The 16,998-nt window shown below is 41.0% G+C and overlaps 1 protein-coding gene across 1 annotated transcript in view; it reads left to right on the plus strand.

Annotated features, from left to right (window-relative positions):
* Positions 1–16,998, plus strand: part of C10H1orf21 (chromosome 10 C1orf21 homolog) — a 206,801-nt gene that overhangs the window by 176,678 nt on the left and 13,125 nt on the right. Inside the window, exons 4-5 of the mRNA XM_005319698.4 lie at positions 314–390; positions 8,723–8,783. Coding sequence (XP_005319755.1) covers positions 314–390; positions 8,723–8,783 — 138 coding nt within the window. The remainder of the gene's footprint in view (positions 1–313; positions 391–8,722; positions 8,784–16,998) is intronic.

Raw genomic sequence — 16,998 nt, forward strand, 5'->3', positions numbered from 1 at the left:
TGCTGCTCCTCTTTTTGACGTGAGAACCTTCTGTTCTTTGACTCTCTGGCTATTAGAATCAAGGAATGGAACACTAGCGGCACGGTGTTTTCTAAACAGTCATGGCTGTTATAAAGCTAATTCCTCCTTCTGCACAGTGTTTCCTGTTAAAATGTCTGGCGGGCTCCACCGTGTTGTGTGACATCTTTGCAAGGACTCTTGTCCCTGTGAAGGAACCAAACAGATCTAACTAACTTTCCGTGATGAAAATTCATGCTATGGTTTAATTGCGGATTCTGATCTTGCCTCATATGTGTGTGTTTGTGTGTTTCAGGAAAAAAGTGCCAGCTCAAATGTAAGACTTAAAACTAACAAAGAGATTCCTGGATTAGTTCATCAACCCAGAGCAAAGTAAGTTCTAGTTCCTACTTTCCTTATATTGTTTTTAAAGCTGAAATTGTTTTCGGAGTGAGCTCCATTTTGCCTACACAGGTAATAAAGACTTATTATAAAGCTTTAGTAAAGCAGACAGTGTGGCCCCAAACAGAATAGAGAGACCCCAAACACACAGTTCTTATGAAAGCTGACAGTTCCAGGCCAAGCTGAAGAAAAGAAAGAGAAATAGCTCCATGATTTTGGGACACGGAAGAATTTTAAGTAAGACGCAAAAGGTGTCAATTTTAAGGAAAATCAGTGTACTACCCTGAAATTAAGAACTCCTACTTATCAAATCAACAGAGACCACAAAATGGGGAAGACCATATAAATGACAATAACTGGGTTTCCAGAACATAGAAAAGAATTCTGCAAATGAATAAGGACAGAGAAACCATGGACCAACTTAAGCTTAAGACACCAACTGCCATTTGAAGAAAAAACGTGAATGACCAATGTATATGAAAAAAATGTTGCATCTTACCACCAGATTTGCAAGAATCAGACACACAGAAAGTTGACCAGGATGTGGAACAAGAGAAATTCTTAACCTCTGCTCATGGGAATATGAACTAGTGATTGCTTTGGAAAACCATTTACATTGTCTAATAAAATTGAACCTTGACCCTCCACTCCCAGATGTATTGCCTCAAGAAACTCTTATAACATCCATGCCAGGAGACATATTTTGAAACATAGCATCATTGTTTACATGAGCTTTTGGGGATAAAACCATGTCCATCAAAAACATAATGGGTAACAAAACTGTGACATATTTTTATGGTGAGTATATTCTACATTGGTGAGAATGAATGGCCCATCCCTACACATTGAGTCAGAGGAAACTCAAAAACAGAATGAAGCAATATATAGTATTTAAGTCTAGATAAAACAATAAAGAATAGCAAGGGCATGAAAAGTCGTTAAATTCAGAACAGTGGTTCATTCTAATTGCTTAATATGGGTAGTGATTATGTTTTTCTTTAATAATTATTTTTAAATGACCAAATAACATATTTTATATGTGTTTTGTATTTCACAATTAAAAAGTTTAAAAAGGGCTGGAAATATAGCTCAGTGGTTGGACAATTTCACGGAGAGAGTGAGGTTCAGTTCAAGCTCCAGCATGGGGAGGGGGAGCATTGAAAGAAGTAGTAAAAGAAGAAAGATCCTTAACTAAAAAAAAAAAGAAGAAGAAGAAGAAGTCATATCACATGAAACACTCCGAGTGTCCTCTGACTCAGTGTGTAGGGATGAGCTATCCATTCTCACCAATGTAGAGCATACCCACCATTAGAACATGCCACAGTTTTGTTACCCATTATGTTTTTGATGGACATGGTTTTATCCTCATGAGCTCATGTAAACAATGATGCTATGAATGTTTCGATACATTTCTTCGATGAATGGGGCACTTAAAAATATAATTATTGATTACCAACAAATGACAGTCCACAAATATTTTAATAAAATAGAGAATGCATTTTCTTTAAGTTAAAAATAACTAGTAGTTTTCTAAATTGTTCTAGAACTGACTACCTTGACAATGAAATGTACTTTCTGCAACCAGGAAGCTATCTCTACTGTAGTGTTTTTGTTAATCAGCTCTTCATCACCGTGACCAGAATACCCAATAAGAGCCACTTAAAGGACAAAAAGGTTATTTTGGTTCATAGTTTTAGAGGGTCAGTCCATGGCAGGCCAAATCCATTGCTCTGGGCTAAAGATGATGCAAGCATCATGGCAAGATGGCATGGCAGAGAAGCACTGCTCCCCCCATGGCAGCCAGGAAGCAGAGAGGGGGAGGAGCTACAGGGGAGATGTACCTTTCCAGGGCAAGCCACTGTGACCCACCTCCTGCAGCCATATCCCACCTGCCCACAATTACCACCCAGTTAGTCCATCCTAACTGGGATCAGGTTACAGACCTCATAATCTAATTGTTTCACCGCTGAAATTATTAATGCATTAATACAGGAGCTCTGGGGAGACAAAACTATGACACTGTTCTACCTAAATATGAACCAATTACGCAGGTACAGATGGCAGAGTTGCCTCCTTCCTCAAAGCCAATTTGACTACTACATGATCGAGATAATAAGCAAAAGAAGTCATTATATCTCTGGGCCTTCTAAAAATTTGAGACAAAAATAACCTCGGTCATAATCACTTTAACCTAGCTTAATATGTTCATGGCCACAGCCAGGGCCACCTGAGGGTAGAGGTTGGTGATTTAATTTTTACTTTTGGAGAAAACTGAACTCTTTAGAATCCACTTAAGTGGTTTACAATGTCAGTTTAACGATATCACCTTTTTTCCACCCTTAGGTAAATGTTGTTCTATAACCATGACCTCCCTATTGTGCCTCACTACTAATCACTTTTGTGCACTTCATCTGCCTTTGGGGACCACAGATATCTGATAACAGCCAGGTCCCCTTTTCATCCACGCCCTCTGAAGACGGGAGAACCCAGGCCAGCAGTCGAGTGCTTGACTAGCCTGTGCAAGGCCTGAGTTTGATCCCCAACCCTGAAAACAACGACAAAGTCATTCAAGGCCTCTGAAATACACTGTTTTGATAGATTGATTGATTGTGATGCTGGGGACTGAAGCCAGGGCTTTCCACACAATGGGCAAGTGCTGTGCCACTGAGCTTCCCCCACAACCCTGTGCCATTTCAAATGCTTGTCTCATGTCTGACTTCCATGGAGCCATTGAGTGGGGAGTATTTATTTCTCTGCCCCATTATTTACCTTTGACACACTGACATGGCACACTTTGTAGACTACAGTGTGCCGCAGCTTTTAGGGAAGTTTATTAAATTGGCTCATGTGTTTACATTAAAATTATGAAGAAAATCCTCTGTTTTCTACACAGCAGCATGCTCACTTGTGTATGTGTTTTAAACTGAAGCAGAACATTGGGTACCTGAAATTCAGCTAAGAAATCTTTCTGGAAGGTCATGGGAAAAGTTTTACTTTTCATCCTCTGACATGTAAAGACTCAAGAAAAATCATCTTTTACGATGCAGATATATGAGATAAGATAAGGCCGAGGGTATAGGTCAGTGGTAGAGAGCATACACTTGCCCAGTGTGTGTGAAGCCCTGGCTTCAGTCCCCAGCATCACAATTAGAAAAATCTTAATGTGTTTTTGAATGCAGATTCCTAATATTTTAAGTAAGGATTTTTGCATCTTTGTTCATCAGGGTGATTGAGCTGTGGTTTTCTTTCCTTGGTGTGTCCATCTCTGCCTTTGGTTACAGGATACTACTAGGGCTTCCTAGGATAAGTTTGGGGGTGTTCCCCTCTTTCGATTTCATAGCATAATTTGAGAAGGATTGCCATTAGTTCTTCTTTAAAGACCCGTAGAACTGAGCTGAGAATCTCTCTGGTCCTGGGAGAGATTTTCTTTTCTGGAAGCGTTTATTTTTGCTTCCGTCTTGTCACTTGCTACTGTTCTGTTTTGGTTCATGCATATCCTTTTGGTTTGAGTGTCATATGTGTCTAGAAATAAGGAATGGGAGAAAATCTTTGCCAACTACTCTTCTGACAAAGGATTAGTATCTAGATTACATAAAGAAATGCCAAAAATCAAATAATACAATCAACAAATGGACAAACAGACGTGTCTTCAAGGAAGAAATGCAAATGGCCAACACATGCATGAAAAGTGTTCAACATCCTTAGCATTCAGAGGAATGCAAACCAAAACTACACTGAGATGCCATCTCACTCCAGCTGGAATGGCAGTCATCAAGAATATGAATAATATAAATCCCGGCAAGAATGTGGGGAGACAAGAACACTTACACATTGTCGGTGGGACTGCAGAATAGTACAACCACTATGGAAATCAGTATGGAGATTCCTCAACATATTAGGAATGGAACCACCCTATGAGTCAGCTGTTCCACTCCACTTTTGGTGATTATCCAAAAGAACCGAAGTCAGCACGCTGTAGTAAACCTGCATTTCATTGTTTACAGCAGCACAATGCACAATAGCAATGTTATGGAAACAGCCCAGATGTCTGTCAACAGACGAAGTGATAAAGAAAATGTTGTGTGTATATACAGACTGTGGTATAGGTACCCGGCCATAAAAAAGTTATGTCATTGCTGGTAAAGGGATGGAAACAGAGAGCATCGTGCCAAGTGAAACAAGCCAGACTCAGAGAGCTGAGGGATGAATGTTTTCCCTCATATAGAGAAGTGAGAGAGAAATAGGGGATGAGAAGAAGAGGGATCTCACAAAAACGGAAGGGAGAATAGGAGAGGAGAGGAAAGGGGTAGAGATTGAGGAAGAGGTAAAGAACTGTGAAATGAAATTGACCAAATTATGTAATGTGCATATACATATATGTCACAATGCATCCCACTTTATGTGTAATTATAATGCACCAGTTAAAAATAAATAGGGCTGGAGTTGGGTAGAGCACTTGCCTGGCCTGTGTGAGGAACTGGGTTCAATTCTCAGCACCACATATAAATAAATAAATAAATAAATAAAATAAAGGTCCATCAACAACTAAAATATCTGTATACATACAAAATTTAAAATAAATAAATAAAACAGATAGAAGACCAGTCATGCAGACAAAGGAGACCAAGGAGAGGAAGGAGGGAGGGAAAAGGTATTCCTGTAAATGACATGGGGCAATTTACATTACGTGTACATGCGGATGTGTCACAGTGAATCCTACTATTATGTATAATTTTAATGCATTAATAAACACACAATTTTAAAAATATAAATACAATTAAGTAAGATAGTGAGACTCCCCACACACACCATGAGCAGAAAGACAGTCGCATTCCATAAAGACAGGTAACCCTCATACCTTCACTTGATGCCACTGTAGGGCACATTCTTAGTAGCTTGTTATCTTGGGCAGGTCTTTTGAGTTTCCATTTTCTCAGGCAAAATTGGAAGTGAAAAATTCTGTGTCTAATAAGGCTAGGGATTACATGAAATAATGTATGCCCAGTGCTTATTACACTGTCGGTGCTTGGGGAAAATTTCTTTCATAATTAGAAAATAAATAAATAAGTAAATAAAGCCCTGTTAACAGGAGGCTGGATAAATGAACCGCACTACACTCACATAATGGAGTGGTAGTCAGCAGTTTAATCAAATGTTCTGCAGCTTTGCACAATGCCAGATAGACCCTAGAAATATATTATTAGAGAAAAGAGTAATTCCTAAAGGATCACACAAGGCCTGGTGCACTCTTTATAATGTTAAAACAACTAAAACGGGTAATTGGCTTTTTAAAAGCTCACCTAGGGGTGCAGGGAAACCAAATCAAAGTCAACTGACAGGGGGATGGCCACACTGGCATGGCCGAGCACACACAGTGGGGACTAACGTGGAGTTGGCCGTAGCTGGTTGTCAGGGTTCTAGCTGTTGCTTTTGTTTGGGCTTTGGGGGTGCTTATTATGCTGTTTTGTTTTTGTTTTTGTTTTTGAAAACAAAATAATTAACTCAGTCAATAAAAGTGAGCTGTGTAGGAGTCTGCAGTGAAATGAAGATTAGGATGAATGTTCCCACAAGTCCACTTGAAAGCTAATGATGATCATGGAGGTATAACAGGATTCAGGCCAAGACTTAGCAGGAGCCCACTGGGTGACTCAGCTGCACTGCTGGAGATGAAGGGGAGGCGAAACTTTACCCCCTGTCCACCCCCCCACGGGGGTTTCCAGCCTGAACTGAGTTGACAGATGACCAGGGGAGAAGCACACAGAGAGGCACAATAGCAATGTTATGAAAACATGTACATGTGCCCAGGAGCCCTCATAGGAAAAGGAAGATCCAAAGAGGGAGCCACACCAAAGTGCTTCTACACTAGGTTGGACAGAAAGAGGCCATTGTGGGAAAGAACCTGAAGTACGTGGGGAGACAAAGGAAAGTAAGAGTGACTCTAACAAGGTCTGTTTGTATGGAATCCTCTCAGCTCCGATTCCCCGTCTCTAGTACTAAGAAGACTTTCCTCCTGGCACAGGGAGAGCATCCAGCTGGAGACCAGCCTGCTGGCTTATAGATGAGGAACCTGGGCCCCGCACCTCACCCGAGCTAACCAACTGTGCTGCCTCTCTGAAGGGTCACGAATCACATGAATTGAAATAGAGAATACTTTGTCAATTGATTAACAAATATTTATTGCCTTCCTATTACATCAAGGTGAAATAGCCTATCCAGCCAGAAAATTTTGACTATGAACTCTAAATGACCTAAAGATGTCACTTTTTATGAGGTCTCTTGGGATTGCCAAGGGAAGCTATGTACACATATGCTTGTTGATCTATACTAAGATATCTATGTATATCCTTTTAAAAATATCTGTTTAGTTGTTGATGGACCTTTATTTTAATCATTTATTTATATGTGGTGCTGAGGATGGAACCCAGTGCCTCATACATGGGAGGCAAGCGCTCCACCACTGAGCCACAACCCAGCCCTGTATGTATATCTTAATGCCTTGCCCGTCCGGGGCCTGCAGCCGTCCAGCAACCTCATCTATCAAGTCTTTGGCTAAGAACAGGAAGGACACCAAAAAAGGAATCTGAGCAGCCAAAGTGCATGCAGAAGGACTCGCCTGGTGTGTCACGGGAAGCCCCGGCTCCTACCACAGAGCCCTGTGCACTAACTTGAGACACAGCTGAGCAAGTCAGCCAGACGGAGACCTGGCACGGATGGAAGCAGCCGTGGGGGAAGCTGAACAAGACTCACACCTCTCAGACGTGAAGGGATGAGGGGAAAATCTCAAAGGCCAGCAAAGAACTAAAACTCTGGAGTTTTAGTTTGCTTAGAGACAGCCAGTTCCACCCGTGCAGGTGGCCCTGGCCAGATATTGTGGTGATTTAAGGTCATAGGAAAGGCCCTGAGTCAGTAAGTGAAAGTTGAGTAATGTCATGGTGAGTCCTCTATTAAGACTATACAGTTTAGAAAGGTTTGCATCCAAAGCAGCTCCAACTAAAAAAAATGCTTTAGTACTTAAGAAAGTAAAATATAAGGGACCTGGAAAGTGGCCTTTCCATCCGAGGTTCCAGAGAGAAGACTGGGCACTGCATTATCATCCCAGACTCTGCTCTGCCTTTCAGACCTGTGTAAGATAGGTTCCATTCCCCAAACAGGACATGGACTTTATTTGAATGAGCAAACAGAGGACGGCAAAATGAATGACCAAGTACTTTGTGAGCCGCAAAATGATTCAAGGTGTCAGATATTTGCATTGTTTTCCTTTTTTTATCAGAGCTGATGCTCATGGACGTTAAATCTTGGTTTTACACATAGGGCAGAACCTCCTCTGAGCCCCACTGTTGCAGGAGGCCTGAAAAGTTCTGGGTCACTTGTCCCTCTCCCTGTGGTCCCTAAACTGTGAGGCACTGTGGTAAGAGGACATCAGATGGCTTCTGCCCATACCTGGCTTGAAGAGAATAAGCCATTGTAGAGCCCACCTCCCTCCCACCCCAAACAGTACAACCAGTAGGCACCAACAGTACCTGCAAGGACTCTGCACATCTCTTACCCAGCATCCTCAGCCTCCTTGGAACACTCAGCTATTTGCTCAGTAGAAACAACCATCCTTAAGACCATGTTGCCACCCCGTCGTGCCCACACCCTTCCCATCTGTGATGGTTCTCTGCTCACCTTGCCTTCGTGGGTTTTGTCCCCACCAACGTGTCACTAAGTAGCTATTCCATAGCATAGGACAGAGAAGGCAAGGGCTGCTCAGACATGCCTCCTGAGGAGCTCCCCAGTCCCCGTGCGATCAGTTCCAGACATTCATGGTGCATTCACTGTCACCAGTGCAGAAAGTGATAGGGGGCAACGTGGGGCCATCGCTGTGTCCTCTGTTTGTCTCCATCCCTCACCTGTACCGTCAGCCAGATATCAGGCTGATGCTGATAACCTCTGTAAAATACGCATTTCAATATAACTGGGATGGATTTTCTTTATATGTTACACACAGGGTTGAGATATGCCGTGTTCTGCTTGCCCTTGCTGTATTTCTTTTTAAATCACAAAGACATGTACCTCCCAGAAACATTACTCTAAATAACATCTGTACACTGAAAGGAAATTGTATTCCTTAAATGGTAGGTACTGATAGACTACTACAAAACACATTTGCAGGATTACTTGGAATGACATTTATCTGTAATATAACTTCAGAGTATTTTAGTGAAAAGGTCTAAAATAAATCAATGTCCGCCCCAAGTTTAGAGATTTGCCATTTTTCGTTTGAGGGGGTTAGGTTTAAGGAAACATTGAAATATGTGCTTAACTACTGTCTGTTTTTTAGCATGCACATCTCTGAAAGCCAACAAGAATTCTTCAGAATGCTGGATGAAAAAATTGAAAAGGTAAGAAGTAAAAAAAAAAAAATTGATTATATGTTTTAAGGGAAATAACTAATCATTTTATAAATTAGGAATAAAATATTCTTCTGTCTGTGTTGTAAGGCTTTTTGTAAGGGGATGTGTACAGAGTTAAAATAAAAAGTGTGGGTGAAAATTTGAGAGGTGATGACATGCTGTCACTCATTAAAGTTGCAATGCTCTGAGTTCTTTAAAAAGTAACCAACCTCGGTTAATTCCTATCTCAGAATAATGGCTTGTTTATGTCCAGCACCCACCTGTACAGTTTGGTGCTATGGGTAAACAAACAGATATTAACTGCATTTCACAGACCAGGAAATGGAAGCTCAGGATACTGTAGTAACAAACCCAGATTTGCAACTCTATTGCAGTAATTACCCCTTACCCGAGGGTTCCCTTTCCACAGTTTCAGTGACCCACAGTCAAACAAGCTCCAAAATTATTATATGGAAAATTCCAGGAATAATGCATAAGTCTGAGATAATTTTGATTACAATGTGTTGGTACAATTGTTCTTTTTTTATTATTTACTGTTAATCTCTTACTGGGTCCAGTTTGTAAAATAAACTATATTAAAGGTATGTCTGTACAGTCATGCACCGTGCAATGATGTTTTGGTCAGTGATGGTATTTACAAGGGTGGTCACATGAGGTTGTCACCTAGTGATTTCTGTCACCTAGTGATTTTTTTAGCTGTCCTAATGTAATAGCATAGCACTTTACTTATGTGTTTGTGGTGATGCTGCTGTAAATAGACCTACTGTGCTGCCAGTCACATAAGAGTGTGGGATATCCAATGTGTATAGTATGTAATCCTTAATAATGATCATAAGGGACTGTGTGACTGGTGTACGCACCGCCCACACTATACTCCTTATAGTTATTTTAGAGTGCACTCTTTCTAGTTAGCAAAAGGCTCGCTGTAAAACAAGCCTTGTTAAAAATGCCATGTTACCCCAGAAGCAGCCCCATGCCTCTCCTGCTTACTAAACCTCTTGATTGCATCCAGAAGCCACATCAAGTGGTTGACCTATACCATCCAGGTTTGTGTAGGTGCACTCTACAATCTTTGCATAATGACAAAATTACCTAATGACGCATTTCTCAGAATGTGTCTTTATCATTAAATGACATGTGATTGGTAGAGAAAAACAGAATATATAGGGTTTGGTGACCTCCTCTGCTTCTGGAATCCACTGTGGTCTTGGGACATACTCTCCATATATGAGAGGGAGAACTGTAATGATCAGGTTGAAATTCCAGCCCAGCTCTGTTTGACTCGAGCAGTGTGTGGATTTACATCGACAGTGAGATGCAGAGTTGATCTGTGTGGAAATGGAATCCACAATTTGATATCAGATTGCCATATATTAATCAACTGAATGAAACATGGAATATGGTAATATTTAAGGGTTTATTTGTAGAATTTAAATTCAACACTGCAGAGGAGTAAATTTTGAATGTTAAAGTTATAGATTTGAGTATTACAATCTGCAAACTTCATTCCAAAGAAGAGTAAAATCTAAATTTTAGTATCTCTCACTATGGTTAAGGCACCACAGGCTGATTTTTTTTTCAGTTTTAATTTTAATTTTTCTTGCTTTTCATGGCCCTTTTGCCTGAGTATTTCTTGTGAGTTCCTAAGTTATGATACATTTCACTTAACGGAAGATAATGAAGGAGGTCTTAAATTCTTCAATGTCTCAGCAATAGACCCCATTTTGAGGTGGACCCCTGGAAGAATAACCAGTTGTTTAATCTTCTGCCCCGCTAAAACACACAGCAGATACCTCTAATGTGAAAAATAGCCGTGGATAATGAATTGAAATGGTAGTTTAACTAAAGTGTTCCCCAGTTATGCATAAATATTTAAGATGACTTTTCAGATAGAAAACTTCATCTAGACGCAATTACCAAGTTTTACGTATTGGTTCAAAAACTGTTTGTTTAGCTTGTTGATAACATTTGTTTTAGTGAAGAGAAACATAAAAAGAAATATTTTGCTCCCACTGTAACGATGAAGATCTTTTCTTTTTCTGCTTGTTTGGGGTTTTTCCCCCTACTAGCTTCTTGGTAATAAACAGATCTGCTAGTAGTTAGTGGTAGGCTGGAAAAATTAAAACGTGAGTTTTAAGTTATTTTTTTAAACAACATTGACAAACTCAGACAAGGCATTTAAGATGACCTAATCTCTTTCCAGCTTATTTCCATAATAGAAATTCTACCACCTTTTACTCAAAACTGTAGTTCACTTCTTCCATCTGAAATTTGATTTCTCTTTTTCCCTTTGCATCCAGGATGTAGACTATGTTGTGTTTAGTGGAACCAAAACAAAGTTTGTAATTTGATCATTTACTGGATCATTCCCTGGACAAAGGAGCATTTGTAGATTCAACATAAACAATGTTTCCACTATTGAGTGTGTGTGTGTGTGTGTGTGTGTGTGTGTGTTTTCTGGTGGTGGTGGTGGTGGTGGTGGTGGTGGTGATAGTGCTGTTGCTTGCTGCTCCAGGGATAGAACTCAGGGCCTTGTGCAAGGAGTGTGCTAGACAGGGGCTCTACCTGTGAGCTACACCCCCAGCGTCAATACGTTTATAGTTAGAGAAAAGCTGTTGCTTCAGTTGACATGCACCCAGTTGATTTCTACAAGAATTTTCTCTCCTGAGCCATGCTTTTCTGTTTTTCCTCTTACCTAAAGTTCATCCTTCTGAATATTTTGAATATGCTATCCTATATTATAATTTAAATATGAAGCATCTTCAAAATCAGAATATTACTTCTTAATATATGTGTTTGGTGTAGTGTCATCTTTGGTGTTTGTTTATATTGCCAAAATTGAAACTTAGATTCTTCCAGATTTTTTCCTGGGCTTTCTCCATGCTTAAATATTTCTTTGGTCAAGGCTAGCATGAGGACAATCGTGAATGTAGCTCAGATATATTCTTTGAGTTTTATAGGGTTGATTTAAAAAAAAAAAAAAAAAAGATTAAACTTGCCTAGAATTTTGAGCTGAGACACTGAGTCATGTGAGAGGCCTTGAGTTTTAAGATTTCATCTTCTCCCAGAAATCTCTAGGAATTTCCATTTTTCTTCCTTAAATTGCGCAGAAACTAAATCAAAGTGAACCTTTGGAGACATTGTCCTGCCCTTCCTGGACTCACCCGTTGCATTGCCTGGATATTTGTGGGGCTTGGTTCCTGTTTGCCTTCCAAATCCCACCTCTGGATACCAAAGGAAAATCTCTACTCCGTGTCCCTCAAAATAGATGTAAAACACCATTAATATACAGAAGCTGAGGCTGTTGGATGGTTTAATATTCATGGTAAAATTTACTTTGGACTGATTTTGAATGACTCTAGAGTTTGTCACGTGCAGAACTGCAGTTTACTTTTGCACTGAAGTTGGACAAATGGTTTTCTAAGAAGTTGATTGATGTGACCTTTCCCCAAATGGAATTAAAAAAAAAAAAAAAAAGCTTCAGCGTGTACTAACAGCAAACATTATGCTATTTTTCTAGGGAAAAAATAGGAAATATGGGTTACAAAATAAATGAGAAACAGTCCCTTTCCTTCACCAGTTGCATTTTTAAAGGGAGTTTCTTTAGAATGTGATTATTTTCCTGGCAGAGGAGTCTGTCATCCGTCACCACCACCTTCCCCACCCTGGCCCCCCGGTCATGGCTGAAATTGTCCCTGTGCTGAACACAAGCATCTGCCTCCTAAGTCAGGTACTGAAACTTCAGGCCATTAACAAGGCCGGTGGGACAGTTTCTGGGACACCTGGTGCCTTCCACTGTGCTGAAACAGAGGAGGCCATGCCACTGAGCTGCATCCGAAGGTGACCAAGGGAGAGAGACGTGGTCAGAGCAAAGGAAGTTCAAGGAAGCATTATAATCTGCTTGACTTCCTTTTGCCTTTCCTTTTGGAGAATTAAAAAATACTACAAGTCCATGGGAGCCCCCTCATTTCTTTTTATCTTGTCATGTTTCACTCTGATATCTACCTATTATTCCATTAGTAGTTGTGCTCAACAAGACACGGGCTCCTAATTTTATCTGAAGACCTGACATTTGCCTCAGTTGGCAGCTTTAAGAAAATGAGTTTGCTGCAGAACAAGGTGGTGATTTTTTTTTTTAAACTCCAGCCTTTCACTGTATCTAGAGGAGAAAACCCGTATCTAGGTTTAAAAATTGGATCATGGGGGAGTTTCTTCATATAGTACTAAGGATAGATAACTTCAGATTTTAAGGTATGCTTTCCCCTGGTGCACTTCAGTTTATTGGTAAGAAGCTGAAAAGGTCAGTAATTTTTCTTTTCTTAAGTATCTGCAATAGTAGCACCTTCTACAGGCAAAACAAGAATTGATAGTGTGCTTTATGAGGATGTACAAACCCATCCAATAACTAGAGTCTTTTGCTCTTGCAAAGAATACCCTGAATAGTGAGTGAGGAATGTCTCAGGACAAGGCTTTTGGCATCTTGCTAGTTTTTCTGAAGCAAGGCTTCTTAAACTTCACTGGGCCTTGGGCATCTTTTTTAAATCTTCTAAGAATTACAAAGACTCTCCCTATAAAAATGCATATCATATCTCAAACACTATAATTTCGGGTTTTATAATTCCATGGAACCTGGCCCAGGAAAGAACTGGTAGCTTTCTTTATGGCACATTTCATTGATGTGATTCCCTTTCATCCAGGGCCCAGCTGTACCCAGGAGCCCAGGTAGTAACCTTATCCATAGATATCTTTGGCTTTAAAGAGAATTAGGAAGCCTAGTGCAAATGACTCAACACAAATCCACTCTCCTTCCTTTGTTTCTTTCCTTTCTTCCTCTCCTTAAAAACAGTTCACAGTGTGCCCCAGACTGAGCCGTCGGCATGCCTAATGTTTCTCAAATCTTCCTGTACCATGTTGAGGCTCTGGCTTTGTTGACTGGAATTATTCAGCTCGATGCTTTGAGGAAATGTCTGAGAAAGAGCAGAATTCTAAGTCAGCTGACTTTAAAAGATGTTTATCTGTACAGTCTTAAATCTATTGAACAGTCATTTACATTTAGAAAACATTTGAGTTCCAGAAGTGACCTGATCCCCTTAGCTGATGAGAAAGGTCATGGTAAATCTGCATTTATAAACTTATTTCGAGGGCTCCTTCTCTTAATATCACATCAGGTCTGTCTGACCCTCATTCTGAGTCAGCAGGTCAGAGGTCAGAGGGTGCTTGCTTTGCACGCAGTGAAGAACCAGGATGTGGAGCTCTGTGTGTGGAGGACTCCTGTGGAGGCTGTTTAACCTCAGAGTTGCTGTAGAACAAAAAGTAATGTTTGGCCCATGTGAACTGATAGAATGGGTTTTACTTTCTGGAGGTGTGTTTAAAAATCTCCTCCATCACTCCTCCCACAAGTAATGACAAAACCTGAGACTGTTGTGTATAACCCTAAAGGATGTCCCACACCTGTCCCCTGTGCACAGAGGAAGCCGTGCGTGTTCATGTGTGTTCGGGAAGTGGGCCTGGCTGCCGTGTCACCCCATGGAGTAATTTCTTGCAGCATATTGAGCACATTGTGACCGTGCTTTTGCTAACAAAACCCTTCTTTGTGTCTCCTCTCCTTCTTCCCCTTGTTTGTCTTCTCTCTCTCCCACGTGTTCCTCTCCCCATTTGATGGCCAAATTGAAGCCTTAATTACAAAGAGCAAGGGTGTGACTCAGTCCCGTTTTGTTTTTATTCCTATCACATAGCTTTATGCAGATGACTCCTTGCTCATCAAGATGGCGACCCTGGTGTAGGAACCACTGAAAAAAGTGTAAGAGTAAGCTCACTCCTGGCGTTCCCGGCTGCTGGTAGGATTGGGTGGTGCAGCCAAGAGAGGGAACCAGGCTCCAAGCCTTGGCCTCTGCTCACTTTCTTGTTTTCTGGAGAGTTTGATTTTCAGAGAAATCTTGAAGTTCTGTCAGCCTGGTTCTTTAGGGAGCATCAAGAGGAGAAGAGTTAAGCTTCTGAAGCAGAAGAGTCCTGAATGCAAATAAAAAAACATGCCATTCTGTGCTGGAGTCCTGGCTGACTGCTCTGAATTCAGCAGCAGTAGGCAGCAGTCAGTGATTGGTTTCATTTTGCCAGTGGGCAAGGGAAGGTAGCCCAGGGTACCACTAGAAGCCACCAAGCTGCAGGATGCTGGGGTGCCTTGTTCCCTTGGTCTGTTCCCATTCAGCTTCTCTTTTCTCTTATTCTTCTTTAGCTATCCATTTCCCTCCTTCCCTATGATCTTGCAACCACAAGCCTGGCTTCAACCCTACAGATAACACTCTGGGATAGAGAGAGTGCTGATATTAGTAACTACTGCTACATTATTTAAGAATATCTGAAATAATTGGATGCATTGAACATATCCCTAAAGACAAGAATTGGGTCTGGCTTTGTCTGTTTCCCTAGAGCCTAGCACAGAGCGTAAGAAACTTGCCAAATGATTGAATGGTGCAGATAAGACCTCTGGGAGTCAGACAGAGGCAAATGCATGCAAAGGGTGGAGATATAATTGGAGGAACCTGCGGTAAGGGTTCAGTGTGATAGGAGGTGCACAGCTGCAGTTGTAACAGCTTGGAGCAGCATAGCAGTATACAGCAGGTGTATTGCCAGAAAATAAGATAGGGGTCCAGGGGAGGAGGCATCATGGTGCAAGAGAAAGAGCCTACGCTTTAGACCTGAGCCAAATCCAAGGACTGGCTCCTGTTCCCTAGCTGTGAGACTGGAGCTCACAGGTCACTTGCAGAGTTTTTACTGTGTTGTAGTTATTCTGTAACTGGTAGCATTTATTTTGGTTGAAGTGGCCTATGTCCATATCATCCATATCATTCATACAGGAGGGAATGAGGGGTGGGTGGGGCTAAGACAGAAGTTCTCCTTGCAGATGGAGTGTTGGAACAGGACACTTCCCAGCACAGGGGTCGGCCTCCCTGCTCTGTGGCAGAAACATGCTCAGGAGTTCAAGCCTGGTGAACTTTTATAGATCCATTAAATCACCTGTGCTGGCTTTTGAGCTGTGATTACAGAATGAGTCAGGGAGTCATTGGCTTGGGCACAGCTAAATTCCCTATCTATATTTTTTTTCTGTTTGAAGGCTTCATTTTTTTAAATTCCTGTGGGTGTTGTTTTCTTTTTTCTTACTTTTATGAGCCTTAAAAAAAAACCTATTCATTAATATCGGCCTCAAAATGCATATAGTAGCAACAGCAACAAAATGTTAGGAAAGGTAGCTCTCAACAAAATCATCTAAATGAGGAGAGGGGCTTGTGATTCCTTTAATCAGCTTGCCTTGAATGCACTCTCTGGACTCAGAAATGAGCCAGGGCCAGGGGAGGTGCCAAATGGGCAGTCAGAAAAGTCTTGCCTATAGGGCGCTTCAACTATGGCAGCTTACCTTTGGAGTTGGAAAGATCTTTAAAGGGTATCATCCAACTTACTCCCAACTTTTTCTTCTTCCTCTGTGGCAAAGAATGAGACATGTCCTTATTTATCAATCAGAATGGTGTTAGGAGGCTTAGTGTGCTCTGCATATATCTTGAAAATTTTTATTCTGAGGTCTCTTGTTATTTTATTCCTCTCTTTGAAATTCCACTGGGTGGAGGCACAAAACCTGCTCTGTTCCCAGAGAAAGCTGTCTTAGAGCTGACACTTCTGGACTGCCCCCACTGGAATGCCATTTTTTCGAATCTACAAAAGGAGTACTGAAATATTTTATGCTCCTATTTTCAAAGTTGATTATTGGTGGTTTGGAGCTATGTAATCATCCCCTGCTCCCCTCTGGGCTAGTAACAAATTGAAAACAGACACAAGGAGCCAGGTGGGCCTCCAGAGTCAGTATCTGCCTTATTAAAGAGCAGAGTGATCCCAGACGCAGGTCCAGAACTAGTTTGAAATATATCTGCAATACTGAGAGCATCAGGAGGATTTGTTGTCCGAATATATAAAGAAGAGCCATTAACATAAACTAATAAAAACCATCTATCAGACTTCTTGGTATATATCCTTGGATTCTCTTACACAGTCAAGTGTACTACAGAATTCTTTGTTCAGTGGAAGGAAGGAAGGAGAGGAGGAAGGAAAAAGGGAGGGAGGGAGGGAGGAAGGAGAGAAGAGAGGAAGAAATGAACCATGTATGTGTATGTCCATAACTGTAATAATCAAAGCATATTATTAAATAATTAGAGGA

The sequence above is a fragment of the Ictidomys tridecemlineatus genome, chromosome 10 (genome assembly GCF_052094955.1).
Source record: "Ictidomys tridecemlineatus isolate mIctTri1 chromosome 10, mIctTri1.hap1, whole genome shotgun sequence".
In the NCBI taxonomy this organism is placed as follows: Eukaryota; Metazoa; Chordata; class Mammalia; order Rodentia; family Sciuridae; genus Ictidomys; species Ictidomys tridecemlineatus.